The sequence below is a fragment of the Thunnus thynnus genome, chromosome 10 (assembly GCF_963924715.1).
Source record: "Thunnus thynnus chromosome 10, fThuThy2.1, whole genome shotgun sequence".
Taxonomy (NCBI): domain Eukaryota; kingdom Metazoa; phylum Chordata; class Actinopteri; order Scombriformes; family Scombridae; genus Thunnus; species Thunnus thynnus.
In genome coordinates this window covers 18,871,296-18,891,124 of record NC_089526.1, presented here as the reverse complement: position 1 = coordinate 18,891,124, position 19,829 = coordinate 18,871,296, and the positions used below count along the sequence as shown (strand labels likewise).

Below are 19,829 nucleotides of genomic sequence, written 5' to 3'. Positions count from 1 at the left end.
AGTGGCAGAATTGTCACTGATGAGATGTATGACTAGCTAAAAAAAATATGTGTTGAACATTCTTGTCAGCAGTAGTTATTTTCTTTTAACAAGACCCGTGCCTTTCTTTCAGGTAAATGGAGTGTTTAACTACCTTCCCCTGAATCTTAATGATGGAGCAGTGCAGGTCTATCAAGAAGGCATGCATTATGTTATTGAGACAAATTTCGGACTGTTTGTCACTTATGACCTGGTCTACCATGTTACAGTAACAGTACCTGGTAATTACCGTGGTAAGGTCTGTGGCCTGTGTGGTAACTTCAACGGTAACCAAAAAGATGACTTCCAGATGCCCAACCGTCAGCTCACCAACAATGAGAATGCGTTTGGAAAATCGTGGAAGGTCACCATCCCTAATGTGGTGTGTGAAAATGGCTGTGAAGGGAATAACTGTCCCAAGTGTGACCCAGCTCGGAAGGCTGTGTTTTCAAAGTCCACTCACTGTGGTATTGTTAAAGAACCCAAAGGTCCTTTTGCAGACTGCCATAATGTACTGGACCCAGAGCCATATTTTAATGACTGTGTGTTTGATGTGTGTGCTTCCAACGGTGATGAAAAGGTGCTGTGTGACAGCATAGCAGCTTATACCTTCAACTGTCACCAGGCACAGGCACATGTCAAAAACTGGAGGACACCTTCATTCTGCCGTAAGTGATAGAGAAATTCACTTTTTTCCTCTGAATCAACCTCTTCTTCTTGTCTGTCATATTAATACTGAATATATTACACCTAAGCACAGTTTCTTATGTATTTTCCCTGTCTTGTGACAATTTATTTCAGCCATGAAATGCCCAGCCAACAGTCACTATGAGGCATGCGCAGATGCCTGCTCTGCAGCCTGCCAAGGCCTCACAGAGATAGTCCAATGCTCCCCCAGCTGCATGGAGGGCTGTGAATGTGATACTGGCTTCTTATACAATGGGCAGACATGTGTAAAGGATACTGAGTGTGGCTGTTATGATAATGGAAAAACTTACAAGGTACAGCTCAACACCAAACATTTATTATACAATAATATTAAGAGAGGAGAGAGATATTTTTGCACAATTTAAATTTTGTCATTTGTTTTAATGCTGATAGTTGATAACAACATTCTCGCTGAAGGAAATAAAGCTGCTTTTTCCGCCACCACAGTGGTGGACATTAGCCAGTTTGATATTTAATATATGCACTGAGAATTTCTCTTGAGACATAATTAGCAGATTATCTAAATTTGTGTTTCTTGATAAAGTGGAATAACTATGAAATTACATTGAACACTTTTAACCTGTTATTACTACTGTGTATTCTTTTCCCTTGTATAATGATTGTGCTCTGTGTCCCCAGGCTGGTGAAGTGGTGTATGAGGAAGACTGTAAAACAAAATGTACCTGTAATGCAGCAACAGGCCTCGCCTGTGAAAAGCACTCCTGCCCCCAAAGCACCAAGTGCATGGTCAAGAAAGGAATCCAGGCTTGCTACAACATAGGCAAGACACAAATACTGCATATTTGTATTAACTCATTTTAACTATTCTTAATGTATTAATTGAGTAAATGCCCCTTTGTTTATCCTCTGTAGATCCCTGCAAAGATGCCAAATGTCGAGTCAAGGAGAAGTGTCGTGTTGAGAAGGGGGAAGCTGTGTGCGTCCCTGACTACACAGGCATCTGTTGGGCTTGGGGGGACCCTCACTACCAAACATTTGATGGGTACAGCTATGACTTCCAGGGCACCTGCAAATACATAATCTCAAAGACCTGTGGGAACCTGGATGGTCTAGTTCCATTCTCAATCACTGAGAGGAATGATAACCGGGGAAACACAGCCGTTTCCTATGTCAGGGAGGTAGATGTGTCTGTTTATGGTTACACCATCACTATCCGCAAGAACCAAGTTGGTCGAGTTGCGGTAAGATTTGAATTTGTTAACTGATCTGTTTGATCCATAATATTTCAGTATGTACATACAGTATATATATATATATATATATATATATATATATATATATATATATATATATATATATATATGACCTGATCTTTGTCCTTCAGGTGAATGGGGAGCTGCTTAATCTACCTGTACAACTGGGTGAAGGTGAGGTGTCAGTGTATCAATCTGGTTCCAATGCAGTAGTGAAGACAAACTTTGGCCTAATTGTTTCCTACGACTGGTACGTGTACCTGCTCATTAAGCTGCCCAGCACCTACTACAGCAGTGTCTGTGGTCTGTGTGGAAACTTCAACGGTAACGCCGGTGATGAGCTCTACAATCCAGAAGGCAAAGCTGTCTCCTCAGTAATAGAGTGGGGCAAGAGCTGGCAAACACCTGAACAGGACAAGGACCATCCTTGCTGGGACACGTGTAAGAAAAACTGTCCTACCTGTGACGATAACCATCGCAAGCTCTATGAGACTGAGGCCTTCTGTGGGGCCCTTACAGCCAAGACCAACAGTGTGTTCAAGGAATGTCATGGAAAATTGGACCCCCAGTCCTTTATGAACAGCTGTGTGTATGATGTGTGTTTGAATAAGGGAGACAAGAAGATGCTGTGCCAGGCGTTGGCCTCCTACAGTGAGCAGTGTCGTGAGGGAGGGGTAATAATTAAGGACTGGAGGAAAAAGTTTGGCTGCCGTGAGTATTTATGACAAGCTCATTTATTCATTTAAATCAAAGATTTTAATCAAATGTTTAAGTTTTTATTTTTTGGTTAATGACTGTGAATTTTATTTTTACCCAGCAATGAACTGTCAGCGTCATAGCCACTATGAAGCCTGTGCAAGTCCATGCCAGCCATCCTGCCCGTTTCCTGATAGAAAGCAGACCTGCACAGGTGCCTGTGTGGAGACCTGTGTGTGTGATAAGGGTTATGTCCTCAGCGCTGGTGTCTGTGTGCCTGCTAAAACATGCGGCTGCTCCTATCAGGGCCGCTACTACAAGCCAGGACAGCGCTTCTGGGCTGATGAGGCTTGCGGTCGCCTCTGCGAGTGTGATACGACCCTTGGCATGGTGACATGCCGTGAGGCTTCCTGCTCTGCCAAAGAGAGGTGCACCGTAGTGGATGGGGAGCGTGCCTGCCGACCCATAAGTCACGCCATATGCACAGCCTCAGGTGACCCACATTACCGAACCTTTGATGGGCACTGGTTTGACTTCCAGGGCACATGTGTATATCAGCTGGTTGGACTGTGCTCTCAGCAGCCTGGGCTAGTGCCATTCAAGGTGACTGTGCAGAATGACCACCGGGGAAGCAAGGCAGTATCCTACACAAGGACGGTCAAATTCTCCATATATGACATCACCCTCACCATCAGCAGAGAATACCCCAACAAAGTCCTGGTAAGTATAAATATGGACAACGTGAAGCATAGGTGTGATTTGATAAGAGACTGAAAGAGTAATCTGACACTTGTTTTTATGCAGATTTTTGGAGAAAAAAGAAATGGGACACTGCATGTAGTAACAGTATTAAAAATAAAAACAGGATAGATACTCTGAGCCTCATTCAAATTACTGGATGATAATGCCTTATGGCATTGTGCTAATTCTGACATACCTCATGCTCTTCTGCATATATATTTAATTCCATATTAAAATTTTGATCCAAGCAGACTTAATTAAACTAAGATTTAACTGCACATTAGAATGGATTAGCAAGGACCGCAGAATTATTAAATGTATAATCTCCTATAAATATTCCTCCCTCTCTCGTTTTCTGCTTTTCAGCTCAATGGGCAACTTGCTTCGCTGCCGCTGGATTACAATAATGAGCTGGTTGTGTCTCTCAGTGGCTTCACAGCTGTAGTGAAGACAGTTGCTGGTATCACTGTGACCTTTGACTGGCGTAGCATGGTGAGCGTTACTCTGCCCAGCAACTACCAAGAAGCGGTGTGCGGTCTGTGTGGCAACTACAATGGAAAAGCCCAAGATGACTTGACCATGCGGAACGGCCAGGCCGCCCCCAATGGAGCCAAGCTGGGGGAGAGCTGGCAGGTGGCCGTTGTACCAGGCTGTTCATCAGTCTGCCAGGGGCCATGGTGCCAAGCCTGTTCAGAGTCCCAGAGGAAAGTATACGAGGCCCAGAAGTACTGTGGTATTATCACTGACAAGGCAGGGCCTTTCAGAGATTGTCACAGCCGTATAGATCCTGCTTCTTACCTTAAAGATTGTGTGTACGATGTCTGTCATTATCATGGTCACCACGGATCAGTTTGTGATGCTGTGGGAGTCTATGTCTCTGCCTGTCAGAGCCTGGGAATCACCATCCACTCCTGGAGAACAGATACCTTCTGTCGTGAGTTTGTATATAAGTTTAAATTTTTTGTCTAATTTTGGTTTTCATCTTGAAATGTAATATTTTTAATCTCTTTCATCTTGTCCCTCTCTCCCTCTTCTCATTCTATCCCACAGCAATGGTGTGTCCAGCTAACAGCCATTATACCCTGTGTGCCACGGGTTGTCCAGCCACCTGTGCCAGCTTAATCCCCCTTACCACATGTCAAAGGCCCTGCGCAGAAGCTTGTGAATGTGACGAAGGCTACCTGCTGAGTGGTGGTACCTGCGTGCCTGTGAAAGACTGTGGCTGCTCCTACGATGGTCAATACTACAGGATAGGAGACATCTTCTACCCAGAAACTGAGTGTGTGGCCCGGTGCGTCTGTGGAGATAACGGTGCTGTGTCCTGCCAAAAGGCCAAGTGCCGTCCAGGGGAGATCTGTAAGCTTGTAAACGGAGTGAAAGGCTGCCACCCTGAGGGGCAAGGCAAGTGTGTGGCCTCCGGTGACCCCCATTACATCTCCTTTGATGGACGGAGGTTTGATTTCCAGGGTACCTGTGTCTATGTATTAGCCAAGGTTTGTGATGATGACAAAGGCCAGCTGACATCATTCACTGTTACCCAGGGGAATGAAAAGTATGGGAATGGAAAAGTGGCTGTTACCAAGTCAGTTGCAGTGACAGTCTATGGTTATATCATTTACATCCAGCAGAGAAAGCCATGGGCAGTCATTGTGAGTTCAGCTATTTTTAACCAAAATACTTTTGTGGTTGCAATTCAATTTTTATTTATTTCCTCACAAAAATTGCTCACAATGATTCTGTTCTCCTTCCTCTTCCGTCCAGGTGAATGATGAACTTCTGAACCTTCCTCTCTCCCTGGATAATGGCCGTCTCAGAGTCACCCAGGAAGGTCGCAACATAATTGTCCGGACAGACTTTGGACTGACAGTCCTCTATGACACTGTCTACTATGTTGAGGTGATTGTTCCGTCAACATACCAAGGCAAGATGTGTGGTCTTTGCGGCAACTACAACAAGAATTCCGGTGATGACTACATACTTCCTGGTGGCAAACAAACAAAGAACGTTGATGACTTTGGGAAGGCGTGGGTGGTAGACCTGCCAGGGAATGTGTGTGGTGGCTGTGGAGGCCAGTGTCCAACCTGTGAGGAGGCCAAGGCCACTTTGTATGGAAAACCAGATTTCTGCGGCATCATGAGTGCACCTAATGGGCCGTTCAAAGCCTGCCACAGTAAAATTGACCCAGCAGCATATGTGTCCCATTGTGTGTTTGATGTTTGTGCTACGGATGGCGACAAAGATACTCTGTGTAACAGCATCCAGGCCTACGTTTTGGCCTGCCAGAATGAAGGAGTTCAAATTCAGCCCTGGAGGAGCAGCTCCTTCTGCCGTAAGTTACACACAACAGTATTTTTGTGATTTATAGCTGAAGAATTGTCTTGGTATGCTCATACACAGTCTTACAAATGTCTCTCTCTCTTGTAGCTGCTTCCTGCCCTCAGCACAGTCACTATGAGGTGTGTGCTGACACCTGTGGTGGGGCCTGTGCCAGCTTTATCAACCCAGTTTCCTGTTCTGAAAGCTGCTTTGAGGGATGCCAATGTGATGACGGCTTTGTTTTTGATGGCATCCAATGTGTTCCCTTCGACAGCTGTGGTTGTGTGTACAATGACAGATATCTGAGGGTAAAACTGTGTTCAGTTTTTATTTTGTAACTGAGCTATAATTGAAAATTAGTCATGAAAAAAACACCATCAGCATATAAAAATGATAATATTTTCTATTTTCATTGCATTTACACATAATAGAGATGCAGCACATTCTATTCACTTGCCTGGAAGACAAATGATTTTAGCACACAATTTACGTTTCCAGGTGGGCGAGGCGCTTGTGGACAAAGACTGTACATCCAAGTGTGTGTGCCAGGCCTCAGGGATGGTGAAATGTGAAAAGCTGTCCTGTGCTAGCGGGGAGGTTTGTGGTATAAGAGAGGGGGTCAGAGGCTGCCAAGTCAAACGAGGCCACTGCAGCGTCAGCCATGATGCCCACTTCACCTCCTTTGATGGCATGTCTGGAGCAATAGCAGCTCTCGGAGCATTTGAAGTTGCATCTCTGTGTGATGAGACGGCTAAGCTGTGGTTCCGTGTAGTTGTAGACGTCAGGCTCTGCAGTAAAGGGGCATCTCCCTCTGTTGCCACTGTGTATGTGTTCTTCAAGGACACCACCGTCACTGTGAACAGCCAGCATGTGACCTGGGTGAGAAGTGTTAAAACATGAACTTTTTGGTGATTAAATTGATTGGCACCTTTTTTAGTTGTCTAATTCACTGCTTTTATTTTGTCTTAAAGGGTTTTGTTTTTCCTCTTCTCTCCCCTTATTTATGTTATCCAGATAAACGGCAGGAAAGTATCTCTTCCCAGCAAAGCGACAAGTGAAGTGTCTGTCCAAATATCAGATAGGTCTGTAATCATCGAGAGGGCATCTGCTGTGAGGGTCACCTACTCAATTTCAAAGGAGGTCACTGTCATTATTGACAGCAGCCTGTCCGGTAAAATGTGTGGTGCCTGTGGCAACTTCAATAACAACTCTAAAGATGATTTGACAACAGCAGATGGGAAAACCACCACTGAGGTGTCTGTGGTTGTTGGCTCCTGGAGCGCTGGTGACTTTTCTAGATGGTGAGTATTTAAAAGGTATAGGATTTCATCTGTAGGAATGTAATAGGAAGAAAAGTGTTGCAATATTTAGTGCCATGATGATTATAGTCCTCTTCTTCACCATGGGATATACATGCTCTCATCACACTGCTCTCCAACTCCTGATGTTAACAACTTTGCCTCCTCGTCTACGCTTTTAACCTTCAATTCTACTTATGGAAGAAGTTTTAATCTTGAACTCTATCTTGCCCTTTATTATGCAAACTACAAACTTAATTTGACCACTGAAATAATCAAGTACAGATCAGCGAGAGATGGGACAGTGCTATGACCATTCAACTGCTTATTCTCGTAACAGCAAGAACTAAACAAGGACTCCACCGAGCCCTTTTAAAGGAATGAGAGTGTGGTTTTTAATTGCATTTGGTCCAATTTAATTAAGAAATGCCAGAGAATCCCCTATGGTAATTACTGATTAAAAAGCAGGTGAGGCTGACGGGCATGGCCATCAAAAGCTACCAAGCTTGCAATCCAATCACTGCTTGTCATCCAAGGACACTTAAGACTCATCTGGGTGCAATATTAATTTCAGCCCTCATCTTTAGTTCTGTGTTCAAGCCTTAAGTCAGTACCTTAGAGAATTGAGTTTTGTGCACCCCCCTTCCACTCTTCATGCAATCTAGTTGTCTTTTTGCAGGCGTTTTATCATCACCAGACTCTAAACAACACAACAAAATACCACTAAGAATCAGTGTTGCTCCAGAGTGTTTACATATGCCTTTAAAAATGCAATGTTCCGAAGTGTTGCTTCTCATCTCTGTTCTGCCCGAGAGAACATGCCTTTACTTTGCTCCAGTGCCCTTTAACTGCAGTTTTTTCTTTTTTTTTCATTTCAGTGGCCTGTAGAGATGCTGCTTCTGTGGTGATAGAAAGCATCTGTACGGGTAAAAACTTGTTCCCTGCTAAAACATTGAACTTTGTTTTCCTTGCAAATGAAACAATGCCACTTACATGTATGCTTTTTGCCCCCATTTTCCAGGATGAAGAAGAACGAGAAGTCTTTCAGCTGAATGCTTACAGCCATTAGTCTCATTCATATACCTCTGTACTTCCTCCTAATTCTTGAAATGGTTTTGGTTAACTAGTGGTCTGGTCCTCTATTGTTCACATTGGAGTAGTAGAAAAATCTAGCTCATTCTTGACCAACATCTCCATCTAGTGGAGAAGGAATTATGTGATCTCCCCTCCACAAAGCTCAGCTGAGACTGAGGAACAGTCACAAGTCTTATACCTTCTTAATATAGGGGCTTAGTTTAAAAAATGTGTGTTTTACAAAATGTGTTCTCCTTACTGTTCTGACCAATAATTAGCCTTTCTTTACACTGTGCGCCCAAGTTTGCATCTGAGCAAATTTACTGTCTACTTTGCCAAAACCTCCAGAGAACTTTCTGTATGTCAATTTAAATTAAAAGTGCATGACTCTTACATGGTTAATGTCTGTGTGGTTTCTTCTGCATCTACCACAGCTGGTGAAAGAATCCAGAGTAAATGTGACGTCTCGGCTTTCTGTACTAAAGGTCCCTGGCGTAGAAGACAAAAAGAAAGCAGTGCAATAACAAAATTCCACAAATGTCTTCTAGCTATCTAATACCACAACAGTGCCTCACCCTATATATCATAGTTCTGACTTCACCACAATTGAGAGAGGACCTGCTGCCAACAAAGCTTTGTCCACTCAGCTCTGTATTTGCTAGTGGAATATCACAGATGGGGGAATCTGGCAGTTTGGTGTGGCAGAGACCTTGGGAAGACAGTTTTCATATAGCTGAGAGGTGACTGTATCTCACTAACAGACTGTGCTGTCTATGAAAGCACACCAGTGTTTATGCTTTCAGTTGCAGTACACTGAGCCACTCTCCAAAGCCTGTAAATTACACCACAGTACAACAAGCTCACTGTTCGATGCTGCTTGTGTTAGATTTAGGGGCATGATTTACCGTTCACTCTGAAATCATGTTTTGCAGGGACTACAGACAGAAATAAGCTAGAGGCTACATCTGGTACAAAGCATCTTTCCTCTTTGAGATTAATGTATTTTGTACATGGTGCCTGATATAAATAAATTTAATAAACTAAACTTTTAATTCTAGCACCAAACTGCATGGGAATAATGTTCCCACACAGTGTTGCACTACACTACAGCTCTCCTTGTGTGCAGGCCAGCCCAGGGTAATTTTTGGGAGTAACTTCAGTGGTTGAGCACCCCGCCCCCCTCTCTCTTTCTCTCTCTCTCCCCCTCCCTCAATCCTAACACAAGACCAAAGTGGAGCACACATCCTTAACTTAGAGAAGCAACCAAGGACAGAAGAGTCTCTACAGAATGCAATACAGAATACTTCTTTTCTAACAAGTGTTTTTCATATTTTTAGCTAGCCATAAGAGAGACTTTTGCTTTATTAGCTGCAGTTACAAGTGAAAGAAAACTTTAGCAAAGCTCACTGGGCGGAGAGAAAGTCTAGGAGTTTCTAGGAGGCTGATAGACGGTAAGTTCATTTAATGGTCCACATTAACGCTCCTCTGAAATGAATGCATTTCCAGGAATACTTTTACACTGCGGTTTGAAATGTGAGTTCAGACTCCTTAAACCTGCAGCCTAACATTTACAAGCCATTGTGTTTCCTCTTGCAGAGGTTTTATTATTGTTTTTTTTTTTTTAGCCGGTTTCTCAAACACTGCTTCCAACCCCCAACTTCCATCTAAATGCCTGTGTAAACACGTGACCACTTAATGAGCTACACTAAGCCATCAATCCGGCCATGCAGCTTTCACAAACTTTAATGCACACGAGTAACGTGTTTTTTCTTCTTATGTATGATCAGTATGTGAAAGAATTTTCCATTTATATTTTGCTGGCGTGGTGACATCCCGCTACGCCATCTGAGAAGTTCAATGGAGTTTAGTGTCACACTTCACTCTGCCAGCAGCGACACTGCAGCCAACAAACTAGAAAAGGAGTCGCTATTTAAAAACTGGCCACTGTTGTCTGCATCAATTCAGTCTCGACAAATTTGAATTTTGCTGTGTGTCTCATGCACATTAGGCTAATTTCCAGTTATCAATAGGTCCATGTCCCATCTTTGTTCTTTATAGTGTTAATTAAAAACAGTTTTAGACTCAATTAACCTACAACCTCGTAAAAATAAATGTTTGGGGGAGACATAAACTGAAATCTGAAGTATTTACTTGCAATATATAGAAATAATATGTGTGAATACACCTATAATGGGCTTGTCTATAAGGTTGTACATAAGCAAGCTCTTTTTTATGTAATTAAAAACTGTCCATGTTAATCCCACTTTATTATAATCCATGCTAATTAATTTTTTAAAGTGTTGCTCTATTGGCTCCTTCACTGTATCCCCATTATATACCTCTACATCACTCAGAAGGCTAACAAACAAGATTATTGGATTGGTTCTTGTTAGAATAACTCACACTGTATTTGTTTGATTAAACCTGATTGGCAGGCCTTTGTTGTTAATCCTGCTCCCAGGGCTGAAGTGTTCATTTCTCTCCACTCCAGCTCCATGTTCACACCCCCACTCCAGTCATGCATGAATCCTCATCAGAGCTCTGGGCCAAGGAGGGAAACTTTGGCTCTGCTAACGTAGGCTTTGATCTTTGCAATGCAAAACATTTTATTCCATGGCTTTATATTTTCTGCAAGTGGAGCTAAAGCTGTGTGTACCTGCATTACATTTTTGTTGTCATTTCTTGGGGATTGTTGGCATAAAGTGCCTTTGAAACAAACAAAACTGCAACCAGTGTGCCCTCTGGCCATGCTGTGTCCTTAAATTGTGGGCCTTCTGCAACTCCTGCATCGAGTCATGAGTGGGAGTCTGGTTGTGGAACATATATAAACATATGGGTGTAAGAGAATCTCAAAGAATGTCATGGATGTTATATAGACAGAAAAACAGCCCCAAGAGGGTCATGTCATAAGTTCATGCTCCATGTGTAAAGTAGATGGTGCAGCAATGACTCCAAACCCACTGACCAAATATCAAATGCAACTCAACACCAGCCTTGCCTTGTACCGCCAAGCCCATGTTCTGAGGTGCTGAGCCTGAAATAGACCCTCTTCTCTTACCCAAAATCAGGAGGCCATACTATTAAGACACACATTCTGATAAATTAAGTGATACTTATATGTAGTGTCTAGCCAAACATGGAGCTTTGTGTCCCTACTAACAATACAAGGCATTTAAAAAATCTCTCAAATTTACATTAAAAGAGCAGTTCATCAATTTTACTCATGAAATTCAGTTTACTCATCACAAGGAGTACAATACTACTCAGCCTGAAATAAACTGTTGCATAATATCTTCTGTGGCTCTGGATGGAGCACTCCAAGGTTTAAAAATATAACCCAATGATGTCAACTGGGCTACAACTAAGTATTATTTTTATTATCTCTTAATCCACGACCAAAATAGTCATACATTCTGTCATTGTGTTACTTATAGATGGAATTATAGTGAAAATAAGTGATTACCCTTTTTGCTGGGGATCCTGCGGAACCTCCTCAAGGACCCCTGGGGGTGCCCTGACCCCATTTGAGAACCACTGGATTAATCTGTTGATTATATTATTTTGTTGATTGAACATTTACATAGTTAAAATGTCAGAAAATGGTGAAAAATGTCAATTACTGATATTCAGTTTACTCTTACAGATAACTAAAGAAACCAGAAAATATTCACAATTAAGAAGCTGGAAGCAGATAATTTTTGCATTTTCTTCTTAAAAAACAAGAATTAATTAATTTACAAAACAGTTGACAGTTGTGAGAAATGTAGAATCCAGTGTTTTTGGAGCTTGACCTATGCAAAGGATCAACAGTCAGGATGTCTCAGCCTTTCTCAGTACCCCTTAAACAATATCACTTTAAAGTGCAGTTTAATGCTCATAAGAAAGATGATAAATAAAGCATGTTCTCCCATTTCTGATCTCTTTTAGGAAACAAAAAACTAAGCACCCTAAACATTTTCTGGGCTGGCTGTTTCGTCGTTCTGTGAGGTATTAGAGGTGAGTTGCTGAAGACTTGGAAAACAAGCCCCTCTCTGTTAGCAGGGCAGTTAAAGTTTCCGAGTTATTTTAGTCTGGAGGGAGTGAGTAAATTACAAAGTTTATCTGGAAATCACATTTAAAAAAAAAAAAAAAAGCCTCAACTTCCTGTCCAGTGTATTCCCCTCATGCAACAACAATGACTCAAAATATGAGCACATCACTTCTACATGATCAGATGAGGACATTTATTACTATTATGCTCTTAATATTTGTGCCTGTTTGTTTCTTATCCACAGGTACAAATGGATCTTGTGGTGTTGGTGGCATTCAGCTCCTGGCTGGCTCCTGCACTCGGTGAGCATCTTGTCACTAAACATTCAGTAGCTTTACACTGCCCCCCTTCCTTTTTTATTCAAATTGAATGTGTAGTTCCACAGCTGCTTTAGTTTGGGTTTGTTCTAAGCTCCTCCATGCTAAACAAGCTGATGTGTCTGTATAACAGGATCAGCATTTGGCAGGGAAATGTTAGGTAAGTTTCCTGCATTAGAGTGGTCACTGGCAGTGCATGGACATTTGATTTACGCTGCTCATTTATTTGGTATTGTTGCCTGCCATGCGCTCTTTATAGTCAAATGTGTTTAAAATGCCTTGTCTTACTGTTAGCCACGCAGAGGTACTGTTTTCAGCATAATTTACATTTTAATATTTTCCATTTATATCATTTTATGTCAGTATTTTGCCGTGAGAAAATGACATATCAAAATAGTGTAGATGTTTCCTTACACTGCAGTTTGAGTAATCATTTCTTGAGGCTGCTGCAAAGTTTTCCATTGTTATTACAGTTCTTGGTCCTTGGTTCTTTTCTCTGAGCACCCTGCATGCCATCAGTTGAGCTTGATGTTAAGCAGATTTGCCGGCACTAAGTTTTTTTATCTTCTCTGACTCTTAGGTCTGTTTAAGTCAGACTTTATTTCTTGCTTGTCAGCACCAATATTTTACCGAGATGTTTTTTGCATCATAGAAGAGACTAACATTAATATTTACTGGCTGCTATTGAGATCAAAGTAAACTCCACCGCTCTAATACTTACTTAACCGGGATGCAACTGACTGTATAAAATATTATCGAGTTCAGGGTTTCAACTGTATCATACTCATCTGTAAGAGTTCAAAGTGTCCATCAATGACAGGATTCTTTAACTGGGTGTCAGAAAAATCTCTCAGCTTTTAACAGCCAAGTGTAGGTTGATGAGATGTTGGAATAAATTGGAATAAGCAAACCTACACTTCATGTCTACTTACACTTTATGTCTATGGAAATGACTTCATAGGTTACCATTTTACTGCATTCAACAACCAGCTGTCAAAGGCTGCACATAAACAGAAATACCAGTCTTGGCTGACATTTAAAACGCTGTTCACAGCCTGTTGAATGTTTTAATGAGAGCTGTAAAAATAACTTATTAATGATGCACAAGTAGAAAAGTGTTTATGAAACCTTGCAGTTTGCGACTCCATGGTTACGCCAAACACCGGTGGTCATATAAACAATGTCTGCTTTGTCTCTTTATGATCATACCAAGTCAAGTTGTCTCTTAAATTAAATATTCTGGTTGTTTTCTTGATGTCACTTGACATCAGGGAGAAATAGCGGTTGAGTTAGCGGCTTGTTACCAAAAACAATACAATATGTTGTTTTCAAAGACGTGAGCATAACATGATAAGAGCCAACATGTTTTTCCACGTGGGAACAGAGAGACGTGACAGAGCAGAGAGGGGTCTCTACTTTCCCACGTCACTGACATGACGCAGATTACCACAGATCAGAGCAATAAACTGAATATGTTTTAGGCAAACAAAGGTATGGAGAGTGGAATCATACAGTTTGCATGCACATTTGTATTACAATAACTTTTCTGAAGACTTTCTGATGTCTTAGTTGATGGATTTTAATCTTTTGGGAATGGAAGAAGCAAGCGGCACATGTATTTTCCCCTTTCTTGACAAACACACAGCAAGAGTGTGAGAAACTTTTGTAGCAAATTCATTATTCATAAGGTATTACTCCTTATGAGATTATTCTAACACAGTACATACACTTTCACATAAGTACAAGTTAGGCTTTGAGGGTAGAGTGCCCTCTCTTGAGAGTTGATTTGCCTCACTACCATCAATGTAGCCATTTGCTGACTTGCATTTACACCACCAGGTGACTGTCTCATAAAGACTAATGATTTTGCTCATTTTTCTCCACAGCTTCAGCAGCAGATGATGACAAAGGTGGGTATTATTTGAACAGAAGCTTAGAAAAGTCCAATTAAGATAAGCTGCATACTCATTTTAGCTTGCATATAAATTGGTGTTGAAACCAAACTGGCTAATGACTAGATGAGTGACTCTGGCCCTAAAGCTGCTGAATAGCTGTCATCTCACGAGTACTCTCTGAAGTGTGTCAGTGAGTAAATCTGCTTCTCATTTGTGGCCTGTCTCTGTTCTCTCCTACCAGACTACGACAGTGCTTTTCATTACGGTGAGTTTTGAGCAGATGAACGTTGTCTTTTTAATGGCCGACCCGCTACAGGAAACATCTGGAAGGTCGAGTTGAGTTTGCTTTTTCCACTTGTTTTTTCCACAAGGGATGGAAAACTTTCACCTCAAGACCCAGCTTCTAGAGTCCCACTGCTAATACTTCTAATTCTGTCCTCTGTGCTGTAGTCCTGTTTTTGAGTCTGTCCAATGCACCAAATGGCATAGAATGACTCAACATCTGCAGTGATATTTTATGAGTACCTACCAGCAGTTGTGGACTTTTTATACTTCAATTTCTTTCTCTTTTCCCGTATTGTACCATTCCAACCATCATCAATGCCCCATCAGCAATGGTTCTCAACCTGGATGTCTAAATCTAAGATATTTACAGGGATAAAGAAAAAGAAACATTTCTGTTACTCAAAATTATGTTTATTTTTGTCTGACTTTCCTCAAATGTTTTCCTTTTTCTTGTGAAATACTGGTGGCTTTCATCTCTTCAGGCCTCTAAAAATCCTTCAAATTAAGCAACCTTGGATGCAACTGTGGACAGCAGCGTAACTGGGTAAAATCTGTCTGGGGAACTTGTTTGTATCTCTCTGTTCCTCATTTCCTGACATCTCTCCACTGTCGCCATCTAATGAAGACAAAAATAATACCGCTTTTTTTAATTAAACAACCTGAGAGTTAAAAGTCACTTATTAGTTGATATAAAGCAACTCATCTCCACACCAAGGCCATAACCTGTGACAAGGGGTCTCAAATAGACAGTGTTTCATTTTAAGGGGTGGATGTACGGTAGAAGAAAGCACTAAGAAAGAAAAAAAACATTTTCCACCCATATAAGTTCTCCATAACTCGTTTTAAAACATGACCTTTATTTGATTAATTCAGAAAAAAATATTCATGTTCCTTTGCTGTGGCCATGCTAATGGCTGCAGGTAGTTGGCATTTCGCTGATTCATTAGGCTACATAACACTTGTTAAATCCACATAAACAAAACTGTGACTCTACCTACTCTACTTAACTTTTCTCAGATAGTATTAAAGTTGGAAAGCTATAGGATTACCTGCTCATAATAACTCACCAGATATAAAACAGACAGATGTTGCCCCACACTGATTGCTGCCTGCATTCAGACATTTACTTCCTTTTTGTGATTCTCAACAATTTTACAAGTCAGATTTCTTCTGCACCATGTTTCCAGCCTTATTGGGAAAGCTATCTACACAGAAAAAATGGTGTTTACAGTTTTGGTGACTGCAGCTCACAGGAATTTTTGGCCTCCCAACATGACCATTAGGGGGCTGTAGAATATTTCTGCAATGTTGCTTTTGAATCTAAGTGTGGTTAAAGGCATCACAAAAGGGCCCTGAGGGCTTTTGAATTTAAAATATTTTGTAACTGAGAACTTTGTGTGATAGATTTTGACACAGGTTTAGTCTGTAAGTTCATAATTTATTATGCACTTCTGCAAGCAATATAAATATGTAATTTCTTTTTCATTTCAGATTACGAATCTCTGAGAATCGGTGGCCTAGTTTTCGCAGTGGTACTGTTCCTCTTGGGCATCGCCCTCATTGTCAGTAAGTGTTTGACCACCTTAAGCACACAGCCGAGTGTCAGTGTCACCACACTTTGATCCTTATATGTGCAAGATAACCACACAGTGATCCAAATTCATAAGGTGGTGCAAAACAAACAGGTTTCTGTTTGACTTGAAGGGAGGCACACTGATGTTTCTTGCACAATCTTAGCACGCAAAACGCTCATGCTCTGTCTTTCACAGCAATTTGCCCTTTATACCTTATCCCTTTTCTTCACTCACAGTCCTTCCAAAGCTTCCTCCTCCTACCTGCCAGCACATGCTGTTACTGCCAGTACTAGCCCAGCTCTGTAACCAAAACCAACCAATTAATAATTCATTGGGACCAACACATCCTGCCACACTTTCTCTCTGTTTCGCTTAATCAAGAATAGAGTGGATTCCTAACTGCACTCTGATAAACGGGCTGGTGAAATTATAATTGAATTAATTAATTGGCTTTTAAAGGCACAATAAATGTAAACCCGAAGGCTTGTCACATTGCCAGAATTGAAAGGAACAGAGCCTACTATCTCTCATAAATTGGATTACAATTGATTTATAATACACAGATTTACAGCAGACAACAGTTTAATCAAAGTTATTCATGTTTTCTAGCAGTTATGCTTATTGACATCTGCTTACATCTCTGTGGGAAAGAGGCATTTTGTTGCTGGTTAACTCAGGTTTATATTTCACAAATACAGTAGTTTTTGTATTTGAATATTCATTGTTGTATTTGTTATTTGGGGTTTATGCAATAGCAAAATCATTAAATCTTTAGCTTGCTAAGACACCATGAAGTCAACATAAAAAACCTACAGTGTATATTAGCATGAATGAAAAAGATAATAAAAGAGAAAAAGGGAAAAGTCATAAAAGCACTGCATAAAATGGAACATAAAAGCAAGCAGAGCCTGGAAGCTTATCATTTGGCCTTTAAAATACTGCATGTGGAATACAAAAAGACTCCTTGGCGGCCAAAAGGCATCCTTTGGCGCCTCCCAGTGTCAAAGCGAGTGAATAAAGGATTAGTGTTAACTTTCTAGATGCTCACAGCTTTATTCTTAGCACTGAGGGTATGTGGGTCACTTTCCTGGTCTGGGATTACTCTGCTGTTTTGCAGGCTATACCAACTATTCTAGCAAGTTCTTAGTCAAAACATCCAGTGGCAGAAGTATGTTACTGTTTACTCTGTAAGTGCTACAGGGGAGGTTAGGAGTACATCGCTGCCCCTTACAGCTGCATACATCCTTTTATTAAATTTTATGAGTCCCTTAAGTAGTGCCAATTTTAGGCCCATATAACTTTTGTCTTCTTTTTCCAAAAACAGCCCGAAAATGTACCTGTTCGAAGAGTGATAAGTCGAGGTAAGTCAAGATAATCCTTATCTGTAAAACGGTTCATCTGAAAAGAATTTTGGTATGTAAAATAAAGAAAATGTGTCCAGGTTTTACACACTTTGCTGTACAGGCACTTTTAATTGTGCATGTAATAGTAAAATTGCAAAAAGTGTCTCATTATTTTACTGTTAATTGTCTCCAGGTCCAAGGGTCCTGATGTGGAATCAGGTGCTCCAAAGGGTAAATATTTTTCTTTCTTCAAAAATGATGATAAATAGGAATGTTTAATGTCTATCAAAATTTTACAAAACAGCAATCTGAATCTTTTTCCACAGCTTAGATCCAGAGACAAGGAGCAGTGGATTTCCAGTAAGTACCTTGAAATATCTGTTAATCTTTTGCTGATGATAAGATGCTGACGGAAATTGTTTCAGAGCAAATAAACAAATAGTCTCTCAACCCTCTTTTCCACAGTATTACTGACTGTTGCCATTAGGTGGCAGCAAATACCTTGATCAGAGCTGAGGACAATCTCTTCATGAAGCTTCCTTCAAACTCAAAATGTTACTGTGCTCCTTTTTTCCCCTTTTTTTAATGTTTTTATCATCAATAACTGTTACATAATCTGCCACCTTTATATGATAGAAATAGTGTGGTTGAAATTTATATTTTTTTGACTGTCAGATTGATGCACAATAATAAAAACACGTGAAAATCTTTCTTTTGTCTTGTTTTGTCTATGCACCATTATTCCATATTGTCTCCACTTTGTAGTCAGCCAGGGAACAGCCCACTACTGCACTACTGCTTCTGCTGACACTGCAGACAGTTCAGTTACACATGCAGTAGTAACCACCAGCAGCGAGAGTGAATGATTTATGTGCTGCAATATGCAGTTCTAGGAGAAATGTCTTTAAAAATTACACTTAATTTTATCTATATCTGTTTTCGCTTCTGTTTACTGGTAGATTTTCCACCATAGTGACTCTGGCAGCCCACATGAAAGTAAAAGCTGCATGTGAAGGCTGTATTTTCTCCCTGGAGTTGCAGTAACATTGCACTGCAAAAATGCCAACACATGAGATAGAAACTGGTGCATTTTGAGCATGCAAAGCCCATATTTCTAAAGCAAAAAATAGAAAATTATCAGCATGGTTAGTAAGAAACTGTGAGGGATGGTGGAGCAAAAAACACCGTGCACAGCATTTTCAGAAATTTGCAATTCTTCCCTATCCCCCTCCCCCCTCCCTGCTATGGGGAAGTACCTCGGGTTGCACCACTCGCATAAGTGGATGCAGTGTTTGCTGTCGCCACCAGAGGGTCTCTGCTAAGTTTACACTGAAGGTTGACAAAGCAGCTCTGCCTTCTGTCCTGTCGAGCTACCTCCTTTCATTTCCACTCTACTGCAACCCAGCAACCAGCTCAGTTTTTGACGAGCCAGAGCTCTTGTACATCTCTACAGTGCAGCAATGTCCACCACAGGTTAGTTTGTTTTTTCATCTTTTACAGGATGTTTTGTGGGTGTAACATAGTTGTAAACTACAGATTTTCTGAGTTATACTTGTTTAGTTATTCATTATGTGTCCACACAATGAATTGTTTTATTATCAAAAACAATTATGGAATTATTTTTACTTCCATACCCATCTTTTTGCACTTAATTGATCGGATGCATTGTTGCTACAGTGCCAAGAGCCAAAAGTGCAGGTGCATTGCTCAATGTTACATCTCTGGTAGTTCTTCAGTAAACTCACCATCGGGATGCACTTGTTTTTAAACTGTCTTTGATGCAGAGGGAAAACGCTGGGAAGAAATAAAAACTGTAGGCTCAGCCACTTGGGAGTGAAGGTTCAGCAACATGAAACCGCATTATTGACGCCCTGATAGCTGGCACAGGCTGCAGCCTGCAACAGCTTTATATCTGCAAAATAACTCACTGATCAAGATTAGATTGCTTAAACAATGCTGTCATTTCGTGTGGCCCCTGAAACTGTTGCTCCAAACTCTCTTTACTACTCAAGCTTTCTTATTTTCTTTTCTGCTGTGATGATTGATAGCTCTGTATCCTGCTGCTGGCTCTTAACCCACTTTTTTGTGGTGCATCTTTTTCTGCTGAGCAAAGATGCTGCATTGAGCACCTCTCAGTGAAAAAAAAAAATCTCCCGAGGAGTTTGGAGCCAAGCCTGCAGATGTGGAGGGCTGCAAACCCTGCTGTCCGTGGTGCTGAATTGAACACACACCCATAAAGCTTATTGCTGTCCTTTGTGCTGAACTCAACACATTTCTTTCTTTACAGAATCAGTGTTTCCAGACCAAAGTGACTTTGATT

General features: G+C 41.0%; 2 protein-coding genes across 11 annotated transcripts in view; both read left to right on the top strand.

Moving 5' to 3' along the window:
* Positions 1-8,452, top strand: part of LOC137190674 (IgGFc-binding protein) — a 35,299-nt gene extending 26,847 nt beyond the window's left edge. The window contains exons 36-49 of the mRNA XM_067600198.1: positions 113-686; positions 820-1,019; positions 1,366-1,507; positions 1,600-1,928; positions 2,072-2,651; positions 2,758-3,356; positions 3,744-4,311; positions 4,428-5,026; positions 5,139-5,706; positions 5,802-6,001; positions 6,192-6,572; positions 6,708-6,994; positions 7,870-7,917; positions 8,013-8,452. Coding sequence (XP_067456299.1) covers positions 113-686; positions 820-1,019; positions 1,366-1,507; positions 1,600-1,928; positions 2,072-2,651; positions 2,758-3,356; positions 3,744-4,311; positions 4,428-5,026; positions 5,139-5,706; positions 5,802-6,001; positions 6,192-6,572; positions 6,708-6,994; positions 7,870-7,879 — 5,037 coding nt within the window. The 3' untranslated portion in view covers positions 7,880-7,917; positions 8,013-8,452. The remainder of the gene's footprint in view (positions 1-112; positions 687-819; positions 1,020-1,365; positions 1,508-1,599; positions 1,929-2,071; positions 2,652-2,757; positions 3,357-3,743; positions 4,312-4,427; positions 5,027-5,138; positions 5,707-5,801; positions 6,002-6,191; positions 6,573-6,707; positions 6,995-7,869; positions 7,918-8,012) is intronic.
* Positions 8,453-9,256: 804 nt separating this feature from the next.
* Positions 9,257-18,217, top strand: LOC137191598 (FXYD domain-containing ion transport regulator 6-like). 10 transcript variants are annotated; one of them, XM_067601822.1, is made up of 12 exons: positions 9,263-9,516; positions 10,557-10,640; positions 11,993-12,061; positions 12,340-12,397; positions 12,546-12,572; positions 14,299-14,322; positions 14,549-14,572; positions 16,084-16,158; positions 17,491-17,527; positions 17,703-17,740; positions 17,836-17,869; positions 17,975-18,217. In XM_067601822.1, exons 4-11 carry the CDS (start codon positions 12,346-12,348, stop codon positions 17,838-17,840), a joined length of 282 nt encoding a protein of 93 aa, XP_067457923.1. In that variant the 5' UTR covers positions 9,263-9,516; positions 10,557-10,640; positions 11,993-12,061; positions 12,340-12,345; the 3' UTR covers positions 17,841-17,869; positions 17,975-18,217. The 10 variants fall into 10 exon arrangements, with proteins under 10 accessions (XP_067457926.1, XP_067457932.1, XP_067457924.1 ...); XM_067601827.1 differs by lacking the exon at positions 12,546-12,572; XM_067601821.1 differs by lacking the exon at positions 10,557-10,640 and having other exon boundaries at positions 9,264-9,516.
* Positions 18,218-19,829: the final 1,612 nt, after the last annotated feature.